Source organism: Cygnus olor, chromosome 17 (genome assembly GCF_009769625.2).
Source record: "Cygnus olor isolate bCygOlo1 chromosome 17, bCygOlo1.pri.v2, whole genome shotgun sequence".
Lineage (NCBI taxonomy): Eukaryota > Metazoa > Chordata > Aves > Anseriformes > Anatidae > Cygnus > Cygnus olor.
In genome coordinates, this window is record NC_049185.1 from 2,302,480 (window position 1) to 2,329,428 (window position 26,949).

At 44.5% G+C, this 26,949-nt stretch overlaps 1 protein-coding gene and 1 long non-coding RNA gene across 4 annotated transcripts in view; both read left to right on the forward strand.

Moving 5' to 3' along the window:
* Nucleotides 1-1,770: 1,770 nt before the first annotated feature.
* LOC121079619 lies at nt 1,771-5,790 on the forward strand. The gene is made up of 4 exons (XR_005825109.1): nt 1,771-2,015; nt 2,303-2,350; nt 4,123-4,196; nt 4,829-5,790. It is a non-coding gene; the product is annotated as an uncharacterized LOC121079619 (long non-coding RNA).
* Nucleotides 5,791-7,519: 1,729 nt separating this feature from the next.
* MED13L (mediator complex subunit 13L) overlaps nt 7,520-26,949 on the forward strand; it is a 190,815-nt gene continuing 171,385 nt past the window's right edge. Inside the window, exons 1-2 of one of the 3 annotated variants that reach the window (XM_040576501.1) lie at nt 7,520-7,773; nt 26,525-26,762. In XM_040576501.1, the coding sequence (XP_040432435.1) occupies nt 7,702-7,773; nt 26,525-26,762 (310 nt within the window). In that variant the 5' untranslated portion in view covers nt 7,520-7,701. Of the gene's footprint in view, nt 7,774-7,853; nt 7,988-8,171; nt 8,610-26,524; nt 26,763-26,949 lie in introns of those variants that run through there. The other 2 variants (XM_040576503.1, XM_040576504.1) reach the window with 2 other exon arrangements.

Below are 26,949 nucleotides of genomic sequence, written 5' to 3' on the forward strand. Positions count from 1 at the left end.
TAATTTTTTTTCTCTTGTAGTATTTTTATCCTGTATCTTATTTCACACCTTTTAATAAGCTGAATTCTTACCAAGCGAGCACAACAACATCTGAAAGATGAAATCTATCTCTTTGATGGTATGAAACCATGACCCAACAGGCCCACTCTCTGCCTAGAGGGCTAGTAGGAGCTTCATGTTAGATTATTAAGTCCTTTAGAAACTCAGGTATGTTTATTCATAATGCAAGGTATCTAGCAGACATCACAATTCTTTCCTCTTTTGAGTTCAAAAGTAATTTACAATTAAAAAATATTTGCCATTTTGCTCTGCTTAAATCACGCTCCCCTTTTATTCTGGAGTACTTTCAGTTGTCGTTTTCTCCTTTCTGGTTTTCCAAATAGCTCGTTTGCCTCAGTCCTACAGAATATTTAAATGAGAATTTACAATTGTGTCTCACAGAAACCAGCAGGGCATGCTGATGCACAAAACTGTTCTTTACCTCTAACTAAAAATAAACACACTCCTTGGGCAGCTCCCTTGTTGTAAGTCCTTGCTGGCCACCACCCCATGTGGAGACTTCTACCACTTACACATCAGCTTTGTAAAGGTCCCTGTGGCGCCTTTATATATATTATATATATATATATATATATTTTAACTGAAAGCTTGCCACCACATCAATAGCATTTTGACTTTCAGATTGGACATCATACATGGGACTGCCTAAAGCTTTAATTATTAATCTTATTTAGTACTATTTTCAACTACTTTTATTTTTAGCACGGTATTTTCTTGAGAGTAACGGTTTGCATTTGGCTATGGTTTTATTCATCCCTTCCAGTTATACCTGAAATGTCATCTAAATATCACCATGACATGGGAAAGAAGTCAGTGTACTTCTCTGCTCCTGAACTGGTTTTATCCTTCCATCCAAAACCACGTTGTAAAGAGCTTCATTGTCTTTTCTTGAACTGTTTGCTGGCAATTTAAACTTCGTGTGACCAAACTTAGTCATCCTTTGCCCCTGACTCCCTCACTTCTGTCACTAGTAAAGGCACCGTGTTATTGATATTGCTCTTTATAACAAGTCAGGCACCTCTGGCACCTTCCTTTCTTTAGGTGCTCATTCCTTTGCTCATACCACTGGTCACCACTCTTACTCTGCTCCTGCTGCTACTTCATCCCTAATAGTAAGAAATGACCTTTGCTCTTCCTCGCCAGTAAAAGACCTTACCTAGGCTCCTCTTGCCTGCCCCTGCTTCCTTTCCTGCCTCTCTTCTCTCTTTTACAATCCAGAAAATGAGGAAATACTAAGATAATTCCTCTGGTTTTTGATAAAAATATAGGAGCATTTTCTTGTAACCCCATGTGCAGATTTCCTCCTGCTTCACCAGGGTAGGTGTATTGGCTCATGGTAATTGTAATTATGGCTCTCCTATTAACCTGGACTTTTCTTCTCTTTTCACTTTGTGAACGATACAACCTTCAGTTAATCTGTGTCCTCTAAAACAGTTTGAAGATTTCTTTCAACTTATCTTTCAGGTGTGTAAAACTTCCCAAAATTGCCTTTCCATGTCATTAACCTTTTCTCAAACTACTCCTTAATAGGCACTGTTACTACAGTCCTCATTATGAGCAAATAAAATGAATTTCAGGGAATTTTCAGGTGTATAATTCTCAGAGATGTGCTGAAACATTGACCTCTGCCATATGCATGCTTTTCTGAACCCCCACCAGGGCCTGACCCTGAGGCGGCTGTGCCATGTGAGTTTTGTTCACCTTAGAAATCCCAGTGACATCAACAGATTTAGTGGGGTGAAGCTGTTTGTTTGTGAGGGCATTTGCAGAATAACAGCTGGGGGGGTCTGGCACCACATCTGGCAGCAGCCTATATTTGATCTTTTCTTTATCCAGGACAAGGAACAGAAACTCCGTGAAGTCCCAGCAGATGATCTCTGCTGTTGTTGATTGCCAAAGAACAACACTTTGGTACCAGAGAACATGAAACACCTCAGACAGCCTCACTTGGGCAGGTTTGGAGTCACGTGGGATGTGGTTGTATTGCTTTTGTGCACGATAAAATAATCTGCTACTCGTTTTGATTAAAAATATACATAGTGTCTATAGCTATTTCTATACTTAGGGGTGATCGTAAACAGACCGCCTGGATTTATCTTGCAATGTTTATTGATAACGATGGTGAACAAGGATGACTAATTCAAAGGCCACAGTCTAATCACTAGCTGGGCTTAAACTGCGGGCCTCATGTACTACTTCTCTACAAACAGATCTTTCATTGATGTATTTATTTTCCTCATAGGTAGAAGTACCTCCCTTCAGAAACACGGTATCTTGTTGTAAAGTTGAGGTAATTTTTTGTCTTTATTGATACAAGGAATAAACTTACTAATATAGCCAATCACATATCTAAATGATATTAAAAAGTTACTTAACATGCAATCTCTAGATTATGAATGTTTAAAAAAAATAACCCAAAGGACTGTTTAGTATGGATTTAATGTATGATTTTTTTTTTAATTTTGATTTTTATGTTAAAATTAAATGCTGTTAATTTATTCATGTCAGTGAACTATTTTTCTTTTCTTTTAAGTCTTCAATTTGTGGAAGTAAAGACATTTGGTTTAAAAACAAAACCATTATGTGTTCTTATTCATAACCACTTGAACAAAAAAATGTAATTACTGGATAAATTAAAAAACACTTAAGAAATGTATGCAGCCTCATAAAAAGTAGACAATGAGCCTACTGGAAACATGTTTGAAATTAGCCTGTTCAGCTGCACTGTATTGCAAAAACATGCAGTAACAAACTACATGAATCATGGACAATGAACTTCTAAAATTGTCAGGGTTTTGAAATCACTAAATTGAGGAGATCTTGTTTAAGAGCATGTCATGGGTGGGCGGGGGGATCTAAACAATTTTTTTTATTTTTATTTTTTGACTCGGAGAAAAGTTAAAGACTGTTTACTTGTATTATATTCATAATTTTGTTCTCATCATTTTCCTCTACCCTATCCTTTCCATTACTGGGTATTGTAGGCATCTGGAGAGGAAAATGTGCGAAACAGTAAAAATGATGCTTGATTAAATTAGACCCAAGACAATCCTTACTTATTCTGCAAAAGCTAGAAGTTGTGCTAGTGAATAACCATAGTGTCTATCTATGTGTATACATTTATGTCTATAAATGTGTGAAAAATTAGGAACACTTCAAAAAAAAAAAAAATCCATTTGCTGCTCTTCCAGCTAAGGACTAAAATTGACCAGAATTTACCTGAAATTTTTTATCAAGACTGTCAGTCAAAACAAGCAAACTCTGAGTTTTATATTCCTGGAAGTTAAAAAAAACAACAAAACAAACAAAAAAACCCACAAGTATAGATAATGTTAAAATAAACCTTTCATTTTCCTTACAAAAATTTTGCAAATCTTAGTTTTCTAAGTGTGACTTAGGTTAGCAAAATCCTTATAGATTTATCTTTATTAAGCTATAAAACTAAAAAACAAAATTTGAGCAGAGAAATACAAGATTATCTGTCTCTTATTGATTTTTGTTGCCTTGCATTTTGAAGTAATTTGTATTGATTGTGCCTTTGTAATACTTGGATGTCGAAGAAGAGGCTAATTTCTAAGAAAATTGGAAAATGACAAGATGTAGAATTATACAAAGTCAGTAGTACAGCTACCACTGTTGCATTTCAGTTAGGATTTGGACTTATTCTCATATAAACACGTGGGCCTATCTTGACAATAATGATTGTACTGGAAACAACAATTGAGAGGGGGATGTTTTTGCAACTTAGGCTTCTAAGCATTTCTTTTGCCTAGAAATGAATTATCTTTGACGTGAAATGCCAAACACTTCTTTTTGATACTGATGAAACTTGGCTGACCTCCAGTTCTGCTCCTGGTGTAAGAAGGGCCGAACTCATAACCCTGCCTGAATCCAGTGCTCAAGCCAATTGTATTGCTCAAGTAAAAATTTTTGTTATAAATCTGAGGTGCTTAAAAGCACAGCAAAGTTGACGTACTTTAATAACAATAAACCCAAGCGATTGCTTGACATTTCATATTTGCTTTAGCTTTCTGACATCTTTGTTTTTTCCTCCATGTTTAGTTTGAAGCAGAAGCAACACCTGCTGGTGAAAACGAAGTCTACGAAACTGCTGAGCCATCCTCCTGGAAGAACAGGTTTGATCATTACTGTAGGCTCTAGTAAGGTGTTGTAGAATAAAATAATCTTGCCTATCGCTATTTGGACTCTAATTCTGGGAGGTGTCCAGAAGGGTAGGTAACTGGCTCCTTCCCAGAGCGCTTAGCAATAGTGAGGGGTAAGTGTGACACAGCTGATCTCCAGGAGGCTGGAAACTCCGCTCTAGTTCAGAGTTTTGGTCTTGCTGCTTGCAGTTTAATACACTGGCAGAATTAATTAGAAAGTTCCTATACCTTGCTACTGCAGAAAAATGGTTGGTTGGTCAAGGTAGGAAACCCAATGGTGTTGTTCATGTTCATCAATAAGTTGGTAGTAAAAGAAAACAGGGAATAAAACTTGAATACCCTGAGTTGGGAAACACGTTCCACCACATACCATCTAGGATAATTATGCATGAGCAAGTGTCACTTGTGCTTGTATATGATATCTGTAAGTGGAACAATTTCTGTTCTAAGCAACACTATCGACAGAAGACAGCAAGGGAACTCTCCTGGTTTGGTACTCTGAAGTGAAAGATTAGGCTATAGTGATTTCTCATGTCTATTAAATTGAACATAATATGAAGTCAAGTAACCAGTAAAAGACTTAAAGAGATGGTATCTTTTTTCAGTTTAAAAACAAAGTGAACTTTGCAATGCAGAGACGTGGCCAAAACTTTCAACTGATAGCCCTGCACAAATGCAAACAGAACAGCAACTCTTTGACTTTAAAACATTCACTCACAAAGGAAATGTAATTACACTGAAAGATATTTAGTTGAAAGAGTTGTTAGCTTTCACAAGAATCCCGAAAAAATGGCCGAAGCAGCAGTGTGAGTATATTAACATTTCTCCCCCAAAAATGGATTCGAATTATGTGTTAGGCCCCAGCGTGGGTTATCTTAAGGTGGGGAGAAAATCAAGCACAGTAAGTCATATCTACTTGGAAGATGCAGAAGAGAAATGCTGACAACTGGTTGTACTGTTTGGAGGGTAAGCAGCCCATGGAGGAGACATGAACACACTGTTCTGCACGGTCTAATTCTGCACAGTGTTGTTGTTCTCTGGGATAAATAATAAAGTGATCCTCGATTTCAAAATATTTTTATAATAAGAAAAACATTTTTTTTTCATGTTAATGGATGTTCTATTTCAGAAATGGAACGGACGCTTTATAAAAGTGTTTGTTGTACCCTAGGCATTACTTAGTAATTGGACTTATGACTGATGCTGGAGTGCATTAATGTGGAAGGGTGTGTTTTTCAACCTTTGCTGGTTAATATGTGTTGCTTGACAAATTTGCAAGTGTCACATTGTGTTCTCTGTTTATGAGACTTGTCTCCAAAAGAAAGGGGAGTAATATGGACCAGACTACTCTACTCTGCTGCTTCTGGTTTGCCAGCTTGCAGCAAGTGCTTTCTAGAATATTGGCAGTTTGAATACTTTGTCAGCTTTGTCCCTTACCAATTCGGAGCTTTCACAACACCTTTGTGGCACTTTGATCTCCTAAATGAAATGAAGGAGGGTAAAAGTCTCTCTCTCCCTGGAGTGAGTTTGTAGTTTATTTGGCAATCTAGTATGTTTAAAAATAAAAATAAAAAAGTGCACCTGTAGCTGAATGTGAATATTTAAATTGTGTGTTTGAAAACACCAGTATAGCCCCAGTCTTTGCAAGACAGAATCCTGTTTGGTGTGACAGTGACGTGAACGGGGCTTGATAGATTTGTCAGTGGCAGAACACACACCGTGAGAATGCCGGCCTGGGTGGAAATTTTCTTTTAGCCCAAATTCTCTCTCTCGCTGTGTGCGTAAGTTGGGTGAATGGCAGTGATGCCTGTTTGTCTTAGAGATTTGTTACTATGAGGTAAGTCCAAACAAACGCCATTCAGTCATTAGAACAGATGCTAATCTTCTTAATTTATTACAAAGAAAATAAATCGAAAAAAAAAGCCTAAATAAGATTAAAAATCATGATAAGGAAAGCTGCCATTAGGCACGGAGGGAAACCTTTTCCCACTGAATGACAGCACTGAAAACATGCTACATTTTCTATGGAATCATAGAATGATTCTATAGGTCCTACGATCCTATGGTTCTATAGACTCTATGATTGTATAGATCCTACGATCCTATCGATTCTGTAGATTCTATGATTCTATAGATCCTATAGATTCTATAGGTTCTACGGTCCTATAGATTCTATAGGTTCGATGATCCTATAGATCCTATAGATTCTATGATCCTATGATTCTGTAGATTCTATGATTCTATACATCCTATAGATTCTATAGGTTCTATGATTCTATAGATACTCTACATTTTATAGATTCTATGACTATAGATTCCATGATTCTATAGATCCTATAGATTCTATGATCCTATGATTCTATAGATTCTATAGGTTCTATGATTCTGTAGATTCTATGATCCTAGTTCTGTCCCAAAGCTTAAGTTTCTAAACAAACTTTGTGTTTCGGACGGTGACAGTCGCTTTGTGTCCCCCGTGCAGGGTGCAGCAGCCGGTCCGTGTGAGGTTCAGGCTGCTGAGCTGTGACCTGCACCTGTGGGTTCCTGAGGGCTGGACCCAGCAGGACACTGTGAACCTTGAAAATCCCGAATTTCGGGGTTTCTTATGAACAAAATCCTCAATAATGACACGAGACAGCTTCACTGTGCGGCGTGTCCCCCCCTCCTGCAGCCGTTACCCGGACGGGGTGCCCACCAGCCGCCCGCGAGCCCCATTTCCATCACCCCCCCCCCACCCCGACCCCCCTGCGCGCTCCCGCCTGCGCGCCCCCAGCGGGGCGGGGCCGCGTGCCGTGAGGGGAGGGGAGCGGGCTGGGGGAGGGAGGGAGCGAAGAAAAAAGGGGGCGGAGCCTCCCGCCGCGCCCCGCCCCCGCCCGCCGCGCGTCACGTGTGTCGGCGGCGCCCAATGGCGAGGCGCGGTGCGGCGGGCGGCCGCCATTGCTGTCAGAGCGGCGAGAGGCAGCGGCGGGTGCGCGAGGGCGGCCGGGCGGGGCCGCAGCGGGGCCGCCGCCAGCAGCGCTCCCGCGGCCGGGCCCGGGCCCGGGGCCGCCGCCGCCGCCTCTCCTCCTTCCCTTCCTTCCCCTCCCTCCGCTCCCGGGCTCCTTCGGCCGCAGCAGCGAGCGGAGGGGCCGCGGCCTCCGCCGGGCGGCGCCCCCCCGCTCCCCGCCGCTTGCAGGCCGCGGAGCCGCTCCGCCCGCCGCCGGGGGGGGGCCGCGGCTGGGCCCTGAGGGAGGCCCCCCCCCTTCTTCCTCCTCCTCCTCGCCCCCCCCCCCCCCCCCCCCCCCCCCCCCCCCGCCGGGGGCCCCCTTGAAGCAGCGCCGCCCCGGCCTCGCCGTCGCCGCCTCACGCCCCCTGCCGGCCGCGCTGCCCCCCCCTGCCCCGGGCTGGGGTCGGGGCTTAGCGCCCGGTGCTCCCCCAGCCCCGCCGGGCCCGGCCCCTCAGACATGCCCCGCTCCGGCGGCACGGCTCGCCGAGGATCATGACGGCGGCGGCCAACTGGGTGGCGAACGGGGCCAGCCTGGAGGACTGCCACTCCAACCTCTTCTCGCTGGTGAGTGGGCACCGGGGAGACAAGGGGGGGGGGGGGTACCGGGGGGTGGGTCGCGGCCAGCCCCGGGGGGGGGATTTTTAGAGCCCCGCTGCGTGGGGCTGCTCCTCCCGCTGGCTCCTCCCTCGGCTCGGCGCCCCGGGGTTGCTTCGTGTTGCTGCGCCCTCCCCGCACGGCTGCTGGGGGGCAGGAGCTGGATGGAGCGGCCCCCTCCCCGGTAAGGCGCTGCCAGCCTGTTGGGGTCCCTGCTGGCAGGGACAAGCGCCATTTCGGGGGCTGGGGGCCTCTGTCCTGGCACGGCCCCGCTGTGTGTATGGGGCTCGGGTGGGCAGAAATGCTGTTTGTTTGCCTTTTTTTTTTTTTTTTTTCCTTCGCTGGAGGGAAGCAGCTGAAAATGGGCTCTGGTGGTTAGGCGGATAGCCGAGATGTCATCCTCCCGTCTCGTTGGTGATCGACAACTTTGTACTCGGCTCGGTTGGTTTAACGCTGCAGGAATTACGTTATCAGCCAGCTGCAGCTTCGTGAGCTAAATTTGAAGCGAGAAAACGGTCTGTTTCCGTGTAAGGGCAAGGCCCCTTGGAAATGGGGCTATTGCCGTGCCTTATTTTACCTGCCACCTGCAGGAGCCGCGTCCCTTGTGGCGGGGCAGCAGCCGGGTGAGTGGGAGGGCTGCTGGATCATCCCCAGCCTTCTCCTGCTGCTGGGGCAGGAGGAAGGAGGAGCTCACGGTGCGTGGCGTGGTACGGCTACCACAAACTTGGAACGCAGGCTTGGCTCTGGCGTACAAAAGCTCTTGGTGGGTAGCATCTCCCTTAGCCAGTGCTCTGCAAGAATTGGAGGTAGGTGAACACATTGCTTTTTAGGTTTTGTTTTTTTTTTTCCAACAGAAAGGAAGAGACTATTGATAGCTCTCTTGTAAGACTGAAGGGAAACTCAAAATGCGAATGATCAATCTTTTTGTTTAATATATTTTTTTTCCGTTGCTGTACGTTTGTTATTTTGCTTCTGTTGGCTTGTTTATGTCTGTATGCTTTCCGTATTTTGCTCATACCTACTGAGAATTTGGGACAAGAGCTGTTGTCACTTATGCTGCTAGGAAACTGGCCCAGAGATTCTTCCACGAGAATAAACGCAGTTCTTATCTTTGGCTCTTTGATGAACTTTTACGTTACTTAGGCTTGTGTGTAGGCTTTTGCTTGACAGAGTTTTCTGGGACATACTGGTGTATAGCAGCGCTACGTGTGTGGAGGTGCGGGGATTGTTATAGTGATCCTGAATACACGCAGAGAAAAAACAATAAGCACGAGGGAGACAATCGTATCAGGTTGTAAGAGCGAGGTAGTGAATGTTTATCCTTTACCTGTAGAGTTGTGAGGTCCCCGTTTATTCACGGAAAATCGGTTAGCGTGTTTCTGAGGAGCATAACTTCATGTAGCTGCAAACTGCAGATCTGTCATTGGCAACATTAATTGGCGGTGTGCAATTAGCGCGCGCTAGGTTGTGGAGTTATTTCATAGTTGTTGTGGGTTGGTGTGTCTGCTTTGTTTTTCACCCTGCTAGGGAGATGTTAAATCTTTACATGGGTGCGTAACATCGTCAAAATAAATCCAGCCGAATTCTTTTGCGAGTGGGCTTAATAATGATAATGAGTTTAACGTGCCACCCTTTAATCTCCGGTGTGATTTTGTGAGAGCTCTCCGTACCTGGCATGCGGTGCTGTGCATCAAACTGCAATGCTTTTATTGTTTCCTGGCTCTACATGCTAAAAATAGCCAATTAAATAGTATTTTTTAAATGTATATACACACATATATACAAACGCACGGTGACTATTAGTGAGAGTTATTTTCAGTTACATCAGTGTTTGCTGGGGTTTACGTACCAGTGCAGGGTACTGGGAAAGGAAATACAGACTGGGAACCTGTGGCCGACAGCGGTTGACCTTTTCACCTCAGATTGTCATATTCTTTCAAAAATTTATGAAGTGTTAAAGCTACAGTGGTCTGGATTACTAATTAGAGAAGCTTTTGCCAATCACTTACTTTTGCAGTGCAGCAGAAGAAAAGGGTGCGCAACCTCACCAGCCGTGGATGGGAAATCACCCGTCTTTAGGAGCGCGGTGAATTGCGAGGCTGTCTTAAACCCATCCTGCTGGTAGGCGCTGGCTGCTAGAGGTCATTGTTTATCTCCCGCTTTATTTTGGGCTGGAATCGAGAAGGAATGCTCTTGCCTGGAGAGCTGCAGCTCAGAAATAGGATTTCTGCGTGCTCGTGTTGAGGCGCACTTCTTCCCACGAGCGCTGGTTTCCGAGGAGCGCCGTCTTCCCAGCCCAGAGCAGTCCAGGCTCTGCCGCGAGTCTGTGCTGGTCGCTGTCGTGGATTTGGGTTGCTTTGACAGTTCGGGAATTGCAGCTTTATTTTTCTGTCAGCTGCAGGCAGCTTAGAGAGATGACAAGCACTGCTTTTTATTTGAATCTCTTCAGGGGAAATATTTTCTGAAAGTATTTTATGTTTGTATGAAAAATATTACCTAAAGCTTTCTAGTAACCGATTCTGCTTTACTGGTGATGTCCAGCATGTGCACAGGTTTGTAGCTTACAATATTTCACGTGAGGGGAAGGTGTAGTCTGACGTGAGTCTTACAAACCTGGCTTTGAGCATCCAGTCACTGAAAGAGCTCTCGGGCTTGCGCAGCTGCATGTTGTGAGGTGTCCCCCTGGACGCGGCGATGCGCAGGGCTGCAGCCTGCGCCGTGCATTGTTCTGCGCTGAGGCAGGAATCCAGCGCCCTTCGAGAAAACGTGGTGGTGTGTGTGCTCTGCCAGGCAAGGCAGCATGCACAAAGACTTCTGGGCTTCTGCTGTAAACGTCAAGTGTCTTTGAGCAAGATGATGCAAGGGTCGCTTCGGATATTTGTCATCGGAGTGCACCTTGGATGAGAACTTGCCTGCGCTCTGCGGGGCGATGGGCTCATTAAAACACACCAACGGCTGCGCTTCTAGCCCAGCAGGAGAAGAAATTGTATTTATCCAAACTGTTTCGGCAGCAGTCAAAATGTCTGCTGCTGTTTCGGAAAAAGACTGTTTGTCAAAACATTACTTAATAAGAAAGTGTTAAGGGCCGGTTTTATTAAATCCTAATGAAGAGTTGGCTATTAACTATCTCCAGACAAAATGCTGCGAGGCAACATGCTGGTCCTGGAGTTTTAATACCATCCTCCTCTGAATAATCCTGAATCACAGAGGTAGCCTTACTGAAATTAATTTGGTTCTTCCTGTGTGTAAGGGTTAATCATGCGAAGGCTTGCACGAGGTGCCGAGACGTTTCCTCACCTGTCCGGCTTGGCTGCTGTGGTGATCAACAGGCAGAGTCGCCCTCTGAAATGGGGCCGAGATTGCACAACATCTTGTGTGCCGCAGCTGGAGAAGGCGGGCAGAAAGGTGTCAGGAGTGACTGAAAATGTGGAGCAGCTTTCGTGTGATGGAAGGTTAGATGCTGGGGGAGGCTTCAGCCCGGAAAAGACGACGATGTGCTCGGGAAGCCATACGAATTTATGTAATGCTTGGTAGCATCTGCTAGCAAAGAGGTCGGGAGCACTTGTTTGAATGCATTCTTACAGAAACCTGCTGCAAGAAAGGGCTGGAGAGCAGGAATTTGGTCTTCGCTCCTGCTGGTGCTCCAAGTTGAACTTACAGGGTCACTGGGGTGTTCTGCATTCGTCTCACCAGCAGTGACAGGAGCTGACTTCGATCAGTGGGCCTCATGGCCATTTTCATAATGAAACTGAAAGGGGCCAAGGGGATCCGAGAGGGCGTTGGAAATTTGTGCTTAAAGGTGTTTTTTTGTGGCATCTGAAAGTGAAGATCAGGAGTGCAGAGTTTGCTGTAGAAGTTCTCTTGGTTCTCTTCAGTGGTGCATAATTGTCAGTAAAAGACTTCATCGTAACTGGTTGATTGCCCAACCAAATCCATAAGCAGTAGGAAATGAACCGGTATTAGCTCTTGGTTATAAATGTGGGGCTCCAAGGCAGGTAGGATGCTGCCTCTCTATGTGGTAGGTATCATGCTTGTTTCGCGTTTTATGGAGGTGTGACTTTATGTATATATTTTTAAGAAATGGAATTAACTGCTGAAATTTCCCAGCAGCATTGGATTCTTCAGTTACTTTTTCTTCTGAATTTTATTGGGTAACAGGGTAGAAGTAGAAAAGCTGCATTAGAAAGCTTGCTCACTTTAATCTCATAGGAGACTAATCTGAGTTGGAAGAATCTCTGGGGGTAGGCTTTTTTGTCCTGTCAGAGAGTATTCAGGAGTTTAACGGCGTCCCTTCAGGTGTGAGCTTAAAGAAAATAGGTGTGGGTTCCCAAAGAGGTTGGGGCAGAGCGGCATTCAAAGCGGTGCTACCTTTAGCTTGCCCCCTCTTGGGAATGGAGTTGATGTGTCGGGCAACTGACCTCTTTCTGAATAACACACAAGGAAAATCAGGAGGAGTTGTATTTGCAGATCAGGACAAGGTGTGCTGAAGGGTCCCGAGCTAGCCAATGGGAAATATTTGAGGGAGGATTTCTTGACCTCCTGATGAGGTTCTGAGCACACACATGGGGCTGGGAAACCTTGCCCAAGGACCACGTCCTGCTTCTTGTAGCAGCGTGAATCCTTTGGAGAGAGGGCTGCTGTCAGCATTAGCACAATTTAGAAAATACATTGCAGTGATGTGGCTGACCTGCTTATCTAGGATTTTTTTTAGGAATCACAACTTTCACTTGCTCTAACACTAGCTGAAAAAACCTTTCTGGATTTTTCTACATAACTGGTGCAGCATTGACATCAGAACCCTGGTTCTCAACAACGTTTTGATCCCAAGTTTTTTTTTCTTTCCCCTCTGCTTCTGAGAGCACTTCCTAATGTGAGAGAGATTAAAGAACTCTTTAATCCTATATGTAGACCTTTCTTCTGTTATTTTCCTCCTTTACAGTGCAATTGTCTTGACGAAATCTATAGAAACTGAAATCTTTCAGCTTCCCTGAAATCTTCAGGGAAGAAACTTCTGTGAGATAGCTGCTGAACGTTTTAACTGGATCGGGTTGGTCACTAGGTGAAAAAGGAATTTTTATGGATGTTCTTCCTTTTTTTTTGTATCTCTAATTATTCAGAAATGCTATGTCTTGACGAAGGGTGTGTGTGTAGGTAGACTGCTCTTTACATGCCTGGAGGTATCAATGTTACAGGAATTGCATACTTTGTAATCAGCTGAACACTTGTGCTTGTTGGGTAAAGCTTTCTGGTTGCTGCTGAGAGCTCTCAACCTTCTGTCTCTGCTCTGCCTTGGTTGCTGCAGGGAATCCCCACCCAGTCTTCACTTCTACCCCCTCAGCTGTGGCAGCATCCTTCTATCCATTTGCCTAAATCATCCCTGCTCTTACCAAGCATGCTGCTACAGTCTTCTGTCCCATCCTGTGGCTGGGACCACGTTGTGCCTCTGCTTTCTCTCGTTGTCTTCCCTTGCTCTTGCATCTCCTGCGTTACTGGGACTTTTTCCAAAGGTGTCAGCCCTGTTCTGTCTCTGCCTTTTATTTTTTTGTACCAAGTGAATCCTAACTCCCGTCGGTGCTGTTGTCATCAAATGTAAACTACCATCTTTTGATTGTTTTCCTAGTTTTTTCTAGCTCATGGTGTTTGATGAAGGTTACCAGTCGATGCCCATGGACTTAATTGGGTTGCTGTCCTGAACCCTTCTCTTTATCTTGTGTGTGTGTGTGATTCCTGCAGGCAACCGAGTAGCTCTGGCTAGGTGCAGGTCTGTCCTGGCTCTTGTCCCGAGGCTGACCAGCTCAGCTTTGTACTCTCTCGATCCCTGTATTCCTTCCCCATTTTGTGTTCTCTGCGTGAGCTGTGTGCCGCTGTTTTCCTGCGGAGTCCAGCACAGTGGGATTTGGGACTTGGTGGTGCCATGGTAACACAAATAATATGAAAAAAATACTGCACTGATTAGAAGTATGCTTGTTTTAGTATTATCCTGCCAGTTTTTAAAGTGCACGAGTGTTTTCCCACATGCCAGTCCTTCTTGATTTGTTTATACAGAGTGTGCATTTACACAGGGGGGCATCCTTCTTGCTCAGCCCAAGCTTCACTACTGCTTGCATTTGAAGCTCCTCTTTCCCAGCATTTCCTGCCATCATTGGCAGTTTCCAAGAGAAACCAACTAATAAAGACATATTCCTCTATCAGACCCCACAGCACCCCTCAAACACGGTGCTGAGGTAGATTCCCTCCGCAGGTGCTGCGAGGTGCATACGGGATGCTCCCAACACCCGCATGCGTCGCTTCCTGCTGGGGCTTCAGTGAGTTACGTGGTCTTGGGTTTCCGTGCTCTAAAATGGTGATGATGACTGAAAACAGACCATTTTGCCTTGTAGTAAGTTTAACTTTTCAGGTCAGGAGCTTTCTTTGCTTGTTACTCACTAAGGTGACGCCTGCATTTTTGTAGATGACAAATCTAAGAGGTCTAAGCACTCTTTTTGCTGACTTGTTCAGGGATTTTTGATTAGTTTTGATAAATCCTGACTTGCTTCCTACCTCACTCTGTTGAACAGTGTTATTTCTCACTGAGTCATTTGTGGCTTAATTAACTTTCCAAAGCAGAGTTGCAATGGTGCGTATGGAAATATGACTTGAGCTTTTAGTGGCGTTCTCTCCTTTGTTTCTTTGAAACAGGAAATTTTGTGTTGCTGTTGTTTAATGTGCCTATAGGCAATATTTACGTTGATGTGACTAACACAGATGAGGTCAAACATATGCAAAGGCCTTGTCCCCATGCTAAGGAATGAATATAATTATCTTCTGAAAATGGAGAAAAATGGCTGGTCCTCTAAAATTAATTTTTTAGTGTAAGATATATGCTTTTATTTCTGGATCACGTCTAGGTACTTCCTTCTCTCACCAGCCACTGTTGCAGGGTAACGTACCACTCTCAGCTTTCTATGAAAAGAAAATAATATTAATTACGGGGAAAAGATGTGCTTCCCCTCGACCCTTTCATTTTTCTCCCTCCCCCTTCGTTCTTTTCTATGCTTTAGTGACCATGAAAGGATTCACGAGCTCATGTTTAAACCCAGATCAGGCTACTGACATAGCAAAAACCTCTTCCTCTGAGCTCTTGCCCTGTACCCCTGACTTCTTTCTCCCCCCTCCAGTGTTGGGCAGCAGCATGGGTTGCAGCCAAGTCCGAGTGGCTTTGTGACCCCAGCCCGTGTGTCAGAGAAGGACGTTTAAAGCTCGTTCAGTAAAACTACTTAATTCATCCTTTAGTTGCAAAGGAGTTATGCTGCAGTCAACGCCTTGTTGTTCTTACAGCTCTATATTTGTGCATGAAAGATAGTATTTTGTCAGGACAGAGGATCAAAAAGAAAACTTGGAGGTAAACTCCTCTATAATACTGATCCAGGTGTTGGCACCCTTCTATTTTTTGGTTATGGTGCTTTCAGAGCTAACGGGTATGAGATACAAGTTTCAAAATGTGTTGGTGTGTGACAGTACAAAACCTTATTTTTTTTCTCCTTGGAGTCTCTAGTTTACTCGGAAGCTTTCAGATCTCGTCTGGTACATCTGCACTTGCTTAGGGTTGGGTTTTTCGAAGTCTCGGTTCACAGTCATAGATGGTCTGCAATGCTACCGAATTTGTAGCTGGGGCTAGGCAAGCTATGAAATCAATTCCAGGAATGTCTTGCAGTAACCATGCCAAACACTTTTATACAAAAAAATAATTTATCTGCTGGCAGAGTAGGTTAATTGGTTAAACGACTTTGTTCTGAATTTGCTTGTTTCATTGTTAGTTTGGTGTTTCTGATTATTTAATTCTGTTTGTGTGTTTTAATACAATTTTAAGTTGAGTTCTCTGAATTTCCAGAATTTCCTGCTGGTAAAAGGTGCTGGATCCTTGTATTTGCAGGAGTGACAGTAAGAAAGGTGGCAAAGTGAATCTACATGAGCAGTCATGTAGTGGATTTACGCACTTCTTTCTATATTAAGGAAGATTCATATGGAAGAATTCTTGAGAGGGGTAGGCTTTTCTTTTTTTCCTTTTTTTTTTAAGGCTAAGGCCTTTTGGCAGGCTGCCTACCAGTTCAAGCATTCCTTGCTGTCCCTGTTGAGGGTGGACGGTGTTGATGCTGGAGGACGGAGGCTGCCTGCCCGCGGATGTGCCGCAGCGACCGTCCCAGCCCACGGCAAGGAGGCTGGGCCAGGGCCGGTTGGGGCAGGCAGCGCGAAGCAACCACGTGAGCTGCTGCTGGTGGTCACGAAGCAGCTGCTCTTAGATGTGGTGTTCAAAAATGTTTGAGTTCTCAGCTCTGAGATGCTTTTTTTTATAAGGGAAGAAAAGGAACTGCAGTCTTTAACTCAGTAGGCCAAAGTTTACTCTGCTTGGGTTATTTCCTCTCCCCCTCCTCCTCCTTTTTTACTGCCCATATGTCAGATTACTTGGTTTGGGAAACATCTGATAGTCCATTGTATGACTCTGATGTTTGATATTTCCTTCCTTCTGTTAAAAATAAAAAGTTAAAGTTGGGGGAGAGAGAAGATTCCTTCATTTACTTGCAGATTTGCTTTTAATTTCTCTCTTGTTGCTGTTGACATGTCTTCTGTCTTCTTCTTTCGACTTGCTTCTGGACAACTTCTTTTCTGTGAGAGGGGATTTATTTTAAAGTTTGGAAAGTGGGCAGTTACTTAGTTTGATTATGCCCTTTTGAAGGGAACGTGGATACCTAATCATTCACTCCCTCTAGAGCGAGGGAAAGGATTATTTGGTTAGTACACTGCACATTTGTTTGCTTTCTTTTGTGTGCTATCTGAAGTGGCTGAAGAGTACAGTGGTAGTTCTCATTTTATTATCTGTTCTCAGCTGTCTGCTCGGAAGCAAAATATAATGGGTTCCCTTTTGTGAAGAAACTGGCTGGAGTGCTGTGGAACTCTGCTATCTTTTGGCCTGTTCAGTAAAATCGTGGCATAACCTGACCTGCAGAGGTTCAAAGATCATAGTATTAGGGAGATCTTACCACAAATCTTGTTTAAGTGCATCAACCACAAAAGGAGAATTTTACAAGCTATTTTAGGAGCTGGATTACAGGTTAGTAAACACGTAAACCTAGGGTCTGTTAAAATGTAAACAAAGCATTCAGTTCCTTCTGTCTGTTGACCTGGAGAAGACGTTGTGCTTCCAGACACAATACAGCACACATTGATAGATGTTTGTTTATTCTCCCTGTTCACTTCTGACACGGGTAAGCTTCATTCCCCTTCCCCTCTTCCACATAATAATGCCCAAAACAAAATCAAAACCCACCATGTCTTGTTTTTAAATGCTTTTGTCGGGTTTTGGTTTAAGGGGTAGGCATGTTATCCGTGTAGGCAGATAGATCTCACCTAGTAGTGCCTAGTGAAACCCAGGTTCCTATCTATTCGCTACCTGTTTTGTTGTTGAAATTGGCTTTTCAATTTCCCTTTCTCGTGCTGTGGCTCTGACATGACAACATCCTAGTTCTTGCACTCAAATCGGTAAGCAGGGGTGCGTGCGAGTGCATGCCTGTGCGAGATTGGGTCACGTGCCTAGCTGAGATGTTGCTATCATATTTCAGTTTCCTTATCTTGTGTATCTCGAATATTTTTGACTTGAAAGCGTCTTTTCAAGTAGTGGCTAAATCTCAGCCCTTTGGCTGCCGGCCATGCTTATCACATTATCCTTGTACATCTCTGGTGAACCTCGTTGCAGTCTTTATGGTGGAAGGAAGAGAGCTGGAGCACCAGGCACCAGTTTGGCACCGTCCAGTTAAGGGGCTGGAGATCTGTCGAGCAAAGCCATTCACTGCAGCAGAAAGTTGTTGATCTACCCTAAAGGTTGTCTTCCAATAATTCCTTATTTTTTTTTCTTGCTTGTGTAAACCCCGCTCCTGATTTATGCCGCCCTTTTCAAGTCAGCGAGTTAATTTGGCATAGATTTCTTCCACTGTGTGAAATGTTTAAGCTCTTGTCGGTGGGCTCTTATCCTTCCTACTCTAATTTTGTAAGCAGATTTTGTCGTTTAGCAGGTTTCCTCCTTTGCCCCTTCATTTTATCATCTGAAAATTTTGAAAAACACTCTTCTATGCATTGATTCCAGGTGTTTTCTGCTGTGAAAGTGGATGTTTTTTCATGTCAAGTGGCTATTTACCTGCAGGAGTGCTTTTCCCTCTTGGCCTGTGCTTATTTGGCTTCTTTATTAATAAAGTATATGCTGATTTCTAATAAATATTTGAGAATACTTATTAAGGTCTTCCATTTCTACAGATTTTCCTTCTCCAATGGAAGCTTTAAGAAATTCTGGGTTATAGCTGTCTGAGATGCTGGACTCTAGGAAGGTGCTGTTCTTTGTCATCGTGTACTCCTTCTTTCTGCTGTGTTTTATTTTAGACTTTTTGTTTTACTATTTAGCTCTGAAGTTCTGTGGCTGTTGGGGTATATATCAGCAGTTTGGGCCTTTGTATCAGGTTACTTTCTTTTATGATTGCCACTCAAAAATTCTGTGTTGGCAGCTTCTCCATCTGCCAGAACTGCTGAAACGAGCATTAAACTGGAGCCCGTTTATATTCTCCACTGGGAAAGATGGTAACCACCTCAAATTCCTGTTGAGTCTGGTGTGACTTTTGTGTTTTGGAGCACTCTGTTAATCTTCCTAGCTGCCTCTTCTCCCTCGTACATGGGGTTGAGCTGACATCTAAGAGGGGGGGGAAGAAATTTTTGTTGCTACTGGTTAGTTTTTAGGCATAGCAGCTCCCGCTGTTAGTTTGTGGCTCTTACCGATGGTATGTATGGACTTTGTTTTAAATATCTTGGTTTTCTGGTCGTCAGGACCATGATGCGGTATCTGAAATGTTCTCAGGCACAGGACTCCATCAGGAGTACTTCTGATAATAGGATTTTGCTTACAGCTAAATCCTTCACCGAGACTTGCAAAGATAAAAGATGACCTACGAGTACCCCGATGCTGCTGCTCGTCACCAACAGCTCCGAAGTAGCAGCGCTCAGATAATCTGCTCCGGGGTGGAGAGGGCAGCGTGCTGCAGAGCGAGGAGAGGGATCCGGCAGAAAGCAGTTTGGGGCACGCTGCTGCTGCTGCGTGCCGGGTGTACTCAGGTGCTTGCTGGCTTTTGAGAAGAAATGAACAAAAAAGGGGTAACTTGTTCATCCTTTTTTAAAAGATCCTTAGTGGCTCTCCTTTGTTTTCCAGCCACTTGACAGCGTGTGTGGAGAAGGAAGGGAATAAAGTCCAGTGTCACTTTGCTACCCATCAGGTGCACACGTAGCAATGGCGCTCAGCCCAGCTGATGGCTCCGCTCTTTGAAGCGTTCAGCATTACGTGGACTTTCTGTTGGCCATGTGAAGGCCGTTTCAATATGAGATTTTTTTAATATGCTGTTTTTTTCATTCTCGAATTCAAAGTATGAAAAAGACTGGTGCAGGATTTTGTTTGCGCAGTCACTCTAGCCGGTACCGACCTGCCAGTTTCTTTGCAGGAAAGCCCTCTGGAGCTTGACACAGCGTGTGTGGCATGGGACGAGGCTACTTTGCCGTGGGGTTCCTGCCTTTCCCGGGGACAGGAGGGTAAGCCCCGAGGGAAGGGAACACAAACCATTCCCCCTCTTTCCAATGGAGAGGGTAAAGAGGGGAGTGATAATATGTACTTCATTAAATGGTCTGATTCCAGGAGACTGCACAGCATTGGGGAGGATTTGTTTTATTATTGTTGTTTTGAACCCAAAAGAGCTGCGAAGCTGGGAATGTGAGAGGTAGGAGACAATGTCTGCCTGCAGCTGCTTGCTGCTGCTTCAGTCTGGCTGTAGCCACTCGCATGACCCAAAAAAGCATCTTTTTAGCTAAGCCATCTCTTCTGTTCCTTGGGGGATGTGCGTGTGTACATTATTTTTCTTGCCTTTGTTCTTTCTATTCACTTGACAGGGACTTCGGCAGATGTTACTAAATATTTTATTTCAGTGGGAATGGGGGACGAGAGTTGCTGTCGGCGTGTGCTGTTTGCCCTGCTGGAGGCACGCGTCTGCAGTGCTGCTCAGTCCCTCTGTCTCCATCCTTTTGTCCTTCCTTCGTACCGAGGTGTGTCAGGATGGCATAAATTTTGTCTGGTATTTGAGTGGCTCGAGCAGAGTGTGAAGTGGTATTTTGTTGCCGTGTGAGGATGATGTAGTGAAATGAAACCCTGTAACCAAAACAGATGGTGCTAATCTTGAATCTGTCTGCAAGATCTTACAGCATTTAATTAAAATGGTGGTGTAATTCCCATGGCACCTTTAACTACAGTTTAAATTCTTGGACTATGAACTAAGGGCTTCCTTATGCAGATTTTTACTCCTGTGAGTAGTCCTCAGTACGAGTCTCTAGTGGCTTCGGAATAGCTACTTACTTGAATGGAGCTCTCTGAGATGAGACAAATAAAATTGGCAAATATATATATGGCACTTACATTTTTTACATTCCAAATTGAAGCATAAATTGTAGACTAAAGCTACTTAGCAACTACAGTTTCCCACGTAGATGCAAACAAAAGTTGAGACTAGAGCAAAGACTTGATTGCACCAAACTTGAGGGGCTAGCAAATAGATGGAAGGTACTTGGGGCAGCGTAAGATCCTCGCCTTGGCAAGAGGGGCATGCGATGTAGCCTGTACTCATGGTGTCACATCGTGTGTTGTCCTCTGGACTTTGGCACCGCGTTCACTCCAGGTGGGCTGCGAGGGAAGGGGCTGCTGTGCGTGATCCTCTTCGCCTCGGCGCTGCACCCCATGTATGCTCGGAGGTGGGGCTCGCTGGGTTTTGGGGGGCTTTTTCACCCGTTCTGACTGTATGAGCTGTCCTAAACAGGAGCAAATGTTTTCCTACCTACTTAGTGAGATAATTTACCTAGAGATAATCTAACTAAAATTAAATAATTTTAAAGAGTACCATCTTTAAATGCTGATGTGTTTTCCTCATCCACAGGAAATATTTTCCTTTTTTTGTGCTCCCTCCAGTTAACTGAAACTTGTCAGTCAGGCACCTTCTACAAACATGATGGGGTGTGGTTTTGGTTTTTTTAAACATTACTTGCTTCTTTTCTTGAGAGAATTAAAGAAAGTTGTTCACAACACTATGCAGACCTGACTTTACATGGTACTTTTCAGACAGGTAGTTGGGAAATATTTTAAGTTTTTTTCCTGTTCCAGGTAGGAGAATTAAGAAAGCTGAGATGACCTGAACAATGTCACGTTGGAAGTCTTTGAGAAAGTCAGGGCTGGAGCTGAGGGCCTGGGTGATAGCTGGTGGTCTGCTCATGAGGGCCTCCAGGCCTCTTCTGTTGATCTTTGCGTCCTGTCTGCGTGTTCTTCCTGCGTTGGAGGTGCTGGAGTGCTGATCTGCCACGCTCTGGGACCTTAGCTTTTCCTACCCTCCTGTCCTATATGAAGCAGGAAAAATGGCATGTGGTTATTATTTCTGTATCTTAAAATGATGGCTAAAGCTATGTAATGTGCAGGAATACAGAAGGAACCCCGCTTTACACTTAGCGTGCCTGAACGCAAGCATTTCTCCAACTTTGATGCTCTGCCTGGTCCTTGCTGTGTCCTGGTGTAATCTCTCCAAGGGAGCTTTGTGTAATAAAATGAGTGGACTTCCTCGAGTCTTCTGAGAAGTTAATTTTGAATTGGTCTGTGGATTTCCCATACAGTTCATGTAGTCCGACAAGCATTTGATGGAGATGAGAAGGGAAAAAAAAAAAAAAAGAGGTGGAAGATCTGTTTTGTTTTGTGTTCCATCTGCAGGGGCTGCAGAAGAGGAGAACAGTCACAGTGGCTACACAGCACTAATTAAATCTTCAGGACTGCTGGTGGCGTGCCAGAATCAAGTCGGGCGGTGTTACTGGGGAATTGTGATTTTTAGCAGCCTCAACTCTGCCAATCTGAGCGGAGTGCTATGAGCTCAGCAGAAGAGCCTTCCTGCCTGTCAATTATTCGGATTTAAGCTGGGGAGGGAAGAATCACAGCTTAGGTTTTATCTCTACTGGGAATTTACTGTTCCGAGCGCTGTCCTGGAGTGAAGATGGCTGCAGCCCCCAGCTGTTGTGGATGGGTGCGATGGAGTTGTCTGCATTTAGGGCAGCAGACAAATGGTTGCAAGAGAAAGTGCTAATTTGCTTTCTCTGCCTCTTCTTGAGAGTGTATATCGGGGATATCAGAGGACTGAATACTCCTGGTTCTTTTTTTTGAGGTTTGTTTTTTTTTCAGATTTTTTTTTTAAGGGGAGAGCTGTTTTGCTCTGCAGAGTGTAGTGGTTAAGGCAGTCAGGAAGGAACCCATGTTCTTGCTCCTTTTCAAAGGATGGTATGTGGCCTTCTTTCTCAGGCCGTATTTCTGAATGAAAGCACTGGCATGGCTGTTCTCATCACTGCCTATTTCTTGGGTATGTTTTGGGTGTGTTCAGGTGCCTCCGTGGAATTTGGGGTTTGAATGCTGGCACTCTTCTCCCTCAATAGCTGCTCTTGGTTGTGTCAGAACCAAGTCCTGTAGTGTATTGGGAATTCTGTCAGAAGTTGAATGTTAGTAAAGACTTTGGGTATTATTGTTAGTCTTAGAGGTCTGTTTCCTTACAGTCTTGGTCCAGTGCATGCAGAGCAGGCTTCTTGCAAACTTTTCATTCTGCATCCAGCTACAGTTAACTGAATCAGATTTTTTTTATTCATGAAGTTGAACCTTTCACAGCCCAGTTCTCCAAAGCATATATTCCTTTAAAAATCAAAGCAAAAAGCCCCTTGCATAATGCATGACTTACTAACAATATTAATTAATCGTAAGTATTTGTAAGCTCCTTCTTGGTCATCATTTTCAGTGTTTAGAACACTAGCAAGTATAATAAGCCCAAATGTATGGAAAAAGATGCAAGAAAAACAATAGATTGCATCACCTGGCAAGACTTTTGCTATATTCTGCATTCATTTCTAAATAGTTGTGAGCAAAAAGCAGTGTTCAGTTTAGTGCTCAAACAGAAACCAAGATTGCCGATGTCAGTGACTGCTCAGGCTGTTCTAAAACCATCAGCTTGGTGCTCCTGGACCTGCTCTGCTGTCCTCTGTCATACTGCAGCAAGTATTTTTGTGGCTGTTGAGAGCAGGGCAGGCTTTCGGTGTTTTGAGCTGCTGGGCTTTTCTTCTCAGTTTCCATCTTCCAGTTGGTGAGCTGACTCTGTCCACCCAGTGATCGTGTGATTGCTGGATCTGGTGCAAAGCTGGAGATGGAAACACGTGGCAGGCGATGAGGAAGAGGCTGCCATTTGGGTCGCAGCCTGTGCTTGCTGCTGAGGTACGTGTGAACGCAGCCACCTTTTAGTTCTTTAATTGGGTCACCAGACCCACAGGAGATTGGCTGTCTTGTCTGTAAAACACGGCTGCAGGTTGAGGGCTTCTAAAAGTAGTGATGTTTGTTTAAATAAATGAATATTTCAAAAGCCTCAGTATGGGTGCAGGTATTCTCTGCACAGTGTGTTAATATTAAACAGAAAGCTATCTGTAGAGGCACGGACTACATATGTGTACCTGCTGCAATCTTCTCGTGTACTACTTCTGGATTCAGATCTTCTCCTGAAATCAGTTTTAATTAAACACAGGGACAAAATCTGGAAGCTTGGAGGGATTAGTATTGATGCTTACCTATTAAAAATGTAAGCAGAAACAGACGTATCCAAATAAATGCACTGAGCAGCATCTCTGCTGCTTTGACCAGGAAATGGCATGTCTGAGATATTATTTGATGCTGCTAACTTCAAAACCCTCAGTCCTTGCCTGCCTTTTCTTGCGTGTCTTTTTTTTTTTACGTGGGTGCTCGCTAGTGGTCCTGGTTAGCTCCAGTATGAAGTCATCCCCCAGTCTGCAGAGTTCGATGCTCCAGAAACGTGTTAGTGTAGAATTAAATTAGATGCAGCTCTGATGGCTTGTGTGCGCTCTTCTTGACTGTATTTCATCCACGGTATGGATGGAGAGTCCCAGGTTGATACCCCTGAGTTACCAGGAAGCTGTGTAGGACCTTGTCTGCTGTTTCACACAGCTGATCTCTGGTTATTGCTGTGTTGATCAAGCGTGTGGTGCTGTTGAGTAACTTCTTTCTTTTGTTATCCTCCTATTCCATGTTCTTCGTGACCTACTGTGTGTTTCTAGAGGATTACGACATATAAACATCTAACGTAATTTTTTTCCTAGGTTGCTTGTGCTGGCACTGATCTTTGAGGCTTTGTGACTTGCGGCAGTAGCCACCGCCGTGTTTCAGGAGCTCTGCATGTTGCTTTTCTAAGCTGTAGGTAGGGATCCATGTAGAACAGATGCAGATGTTTTGGAGCAGCATGCGTAAGTGCTTTCTTTTAGAGTATTATGTAATGTGTGAGGTATTCCAGCACTACACAGCAGCCTACTGTGGAAGAAATAGATTTTTGGCCTTCCCGTTTGCCTCTTCTTCCTGCTCTCCTGTGCCCTTTCTTGTGCCAGGAACGTGGCCTGCATGCTGTGCCCCTCTTGTCATTTGATTTTCCATCGCTCCGCCCCTCTCTGAGTGGGGCAGCATCTCTGTGAGCCCAGTGTGGGAGTGCTGCTTGGGGAAAATCCCCAGCGTGCGGACTCCAGTGCTTGCTGTGGTTGGTGTCCTGCTGACACGATATGGGGTGGTAGCAGTGTGGGGGTGAGGATGACCGGTGGCTTAGGGACATGCAAAGAGTATAGGCAATTTCACTGCTGTTGGGTCTTCTAGCTGGCTGTCCCCTTCCCAGTGAGGGCCACTGCTGTGGTTTTGTGTGCAAAAAGCTTTCTTTGAGGTGTAGTCCCAGGAGCTTTGGTCACAGGTGAGAACCCTGCTGTGCCAGGCAGCACGCAGACAGAATGATGGGAACTTTCACAGGACGTATCTGTAAGGCCAAAGGAGCTTCAGTACTTTCTGCCTGTGTTGTCAGTATGATGAATGTCACCTTTAGCTCCTCAGCAGCCAACTAGCAGCTAGCTCATTAACAAGCAACAGCCTGCTTCCAGTAATTGCAGCAAAAAAAAACTTGAAAAAATGGATAATAAAGTAAACTTGTGGACTTGAAAACAGATCTTTGTGTATGCGATGCACAACGTGCGGTGTAGGTCAGTAGGCAAAGCATCCATTTGCAAATCACGACATTAGGAGGCACATGTGACTTGCAAGTCTCTTGTTTTCTTTAGGACTAAAACTTGGCCCTCTTTCTTGTTCATATTCCCCATATGTACTGCCCAGAGAAAGGCAAGGAATGCTGGCTATTTAGATGTAGCTTAGCTTATTACTTGCTGGGGGGACGCTCCATTCCTGCAGCTAGTGTTTCCACTGCTGCGTCTCTCTTCTGCCTGGCACTGACTCTTCTTGTCAGGGGGTAGATGCTGTATTTGAGCTTTGCAGCTTGCTCCTGCAGACCAGCTGGCTTTTCCTGTAGGACCGTTTGCGAGCTGAGTACATCGGCTATTTCTGAGCAGTAAAGTGGAGGGTGTGAATGCTTTCAATGAAGCAGTAAAGGTAATAACAGCAGTGAGAATGTGGTAACATGGGCTAGAAACTAGAATACAAGCCCACTGTGGACACAGAGCACATATGTACTGCTTCTGTCTTTGGCAATGGTGCTCACACCAGCGAGCGTTCCCGCTTGTGTCCTGGGCAGGCTCTGGGGGCAGCGGGAGGTGGAGAGCAAGGATGGAGCAGCAGCGGTGTGGGGCCGGATGGGGAGTGCAGGAAAAGCAGGGTGGGAGCCAGGCCAGTGGGCTGGGGAAGGGAAAGGAGGGGTGTGATGGGCGCGGTGAGAGAAATTAATTAAAAAAAAAAAAGTAGTAGTCTGGCAGTCAGAAACTAAGGGGAGCAATGTTTGATAACTGTGAGTCTCTGCTGCTAAAATGCAAAGGGAAAAAGAGAATGGTGGCTCTCCTAACCTGGCTCTAGCTGCCAGTTCTTTCGTGGTTTGAGTACTTTGGTTTCTTCCTTTCTGGTAGTTGATTCTTCGCTTGGCTCGGCAGTGGAATACCTCCAGACTTTCTGATTTTCACTCTCTGTAGAAGAACCTCTTCCCCCAGAAGATGAGGTGGCCATTTTCCTGTTCTTTTTATTTTTTCTTGATAACTAACACAATTTTGTGAGGTCAAGAGATGGTAAATGGCAACTGTCCTTATTCCACTCTCATTCACGTGAGCAAAGTAAAAAGCGTGCGTGATAAACTTAAAGCATCACAGTATGAAACTAGTTTCATGCTATTTTCTGTCAGTCAGTTGTTATGTCCTGTAGCACTTGCTATTTGTGATCTTCAAGTTTCTAGCTTTCAGGCTGATGCCAAAATCACTTAACCTCCAACCAGCACGAGGGAACAGGCCTTACTCCTCTTCCTTGTTTGTTTTTTTTTTTTAAACCTGTTTTACAGTAAAATGACAATCGGGTTAGGAACACTGAAAATAAGTCTGGTTGTGGTAAAAACCTAACTGAAAGGGTAAGCCAGGTTTCTATTCAGTACTGTTTCTAAAATTGTTTTGCCTTTTTTTTTTCTTGGATGAGAAAAGGGAAAATATGGGAATAGGACGAGTTCTTAAATTTGGCTGCTTAGAGCTTAATTTGAGGAATAAACAACAAAAAAATGAAACAAGCCACTAGCATAACTATGTTTTGAAATGAGATGATTTAACGGCTTTTTTTCTCTCCTCTCCTTAGGCTGAACTCACAGGCATCAAATGGCGTAGGTACAATTTTGAAGGTCATGGGGACTGTGGCCCTATCATTTCAGCCCCAGCACAGGATGATCCAATTCTGCTCAGCTTCATCCGCTGCTTGCAGGCCAACTTGCTTTGTGTGTGGCGCCGTGACGTCAAACCGGATTGTAAGGAACTATGGATATTCTGGTGGGGAGATGAACCAAACCTAGTAGATGTGATCCATCGGGAACTGCACAGTAAGTTGTTCTCTTTCTGTATTTCTTGATTTGTTTTTTTGCAGTGGAAAACAAACTCTCATTAAAGCCTTTAACTAGCTACCATATACGATTTTGTCACAACTTGTATGTTGAGACCTAAAGGGAAAAAAACTTACAAAATTGACTTTTCCAGTGCAAGTGATCTGCAGATAAAAGTGCAAAACAG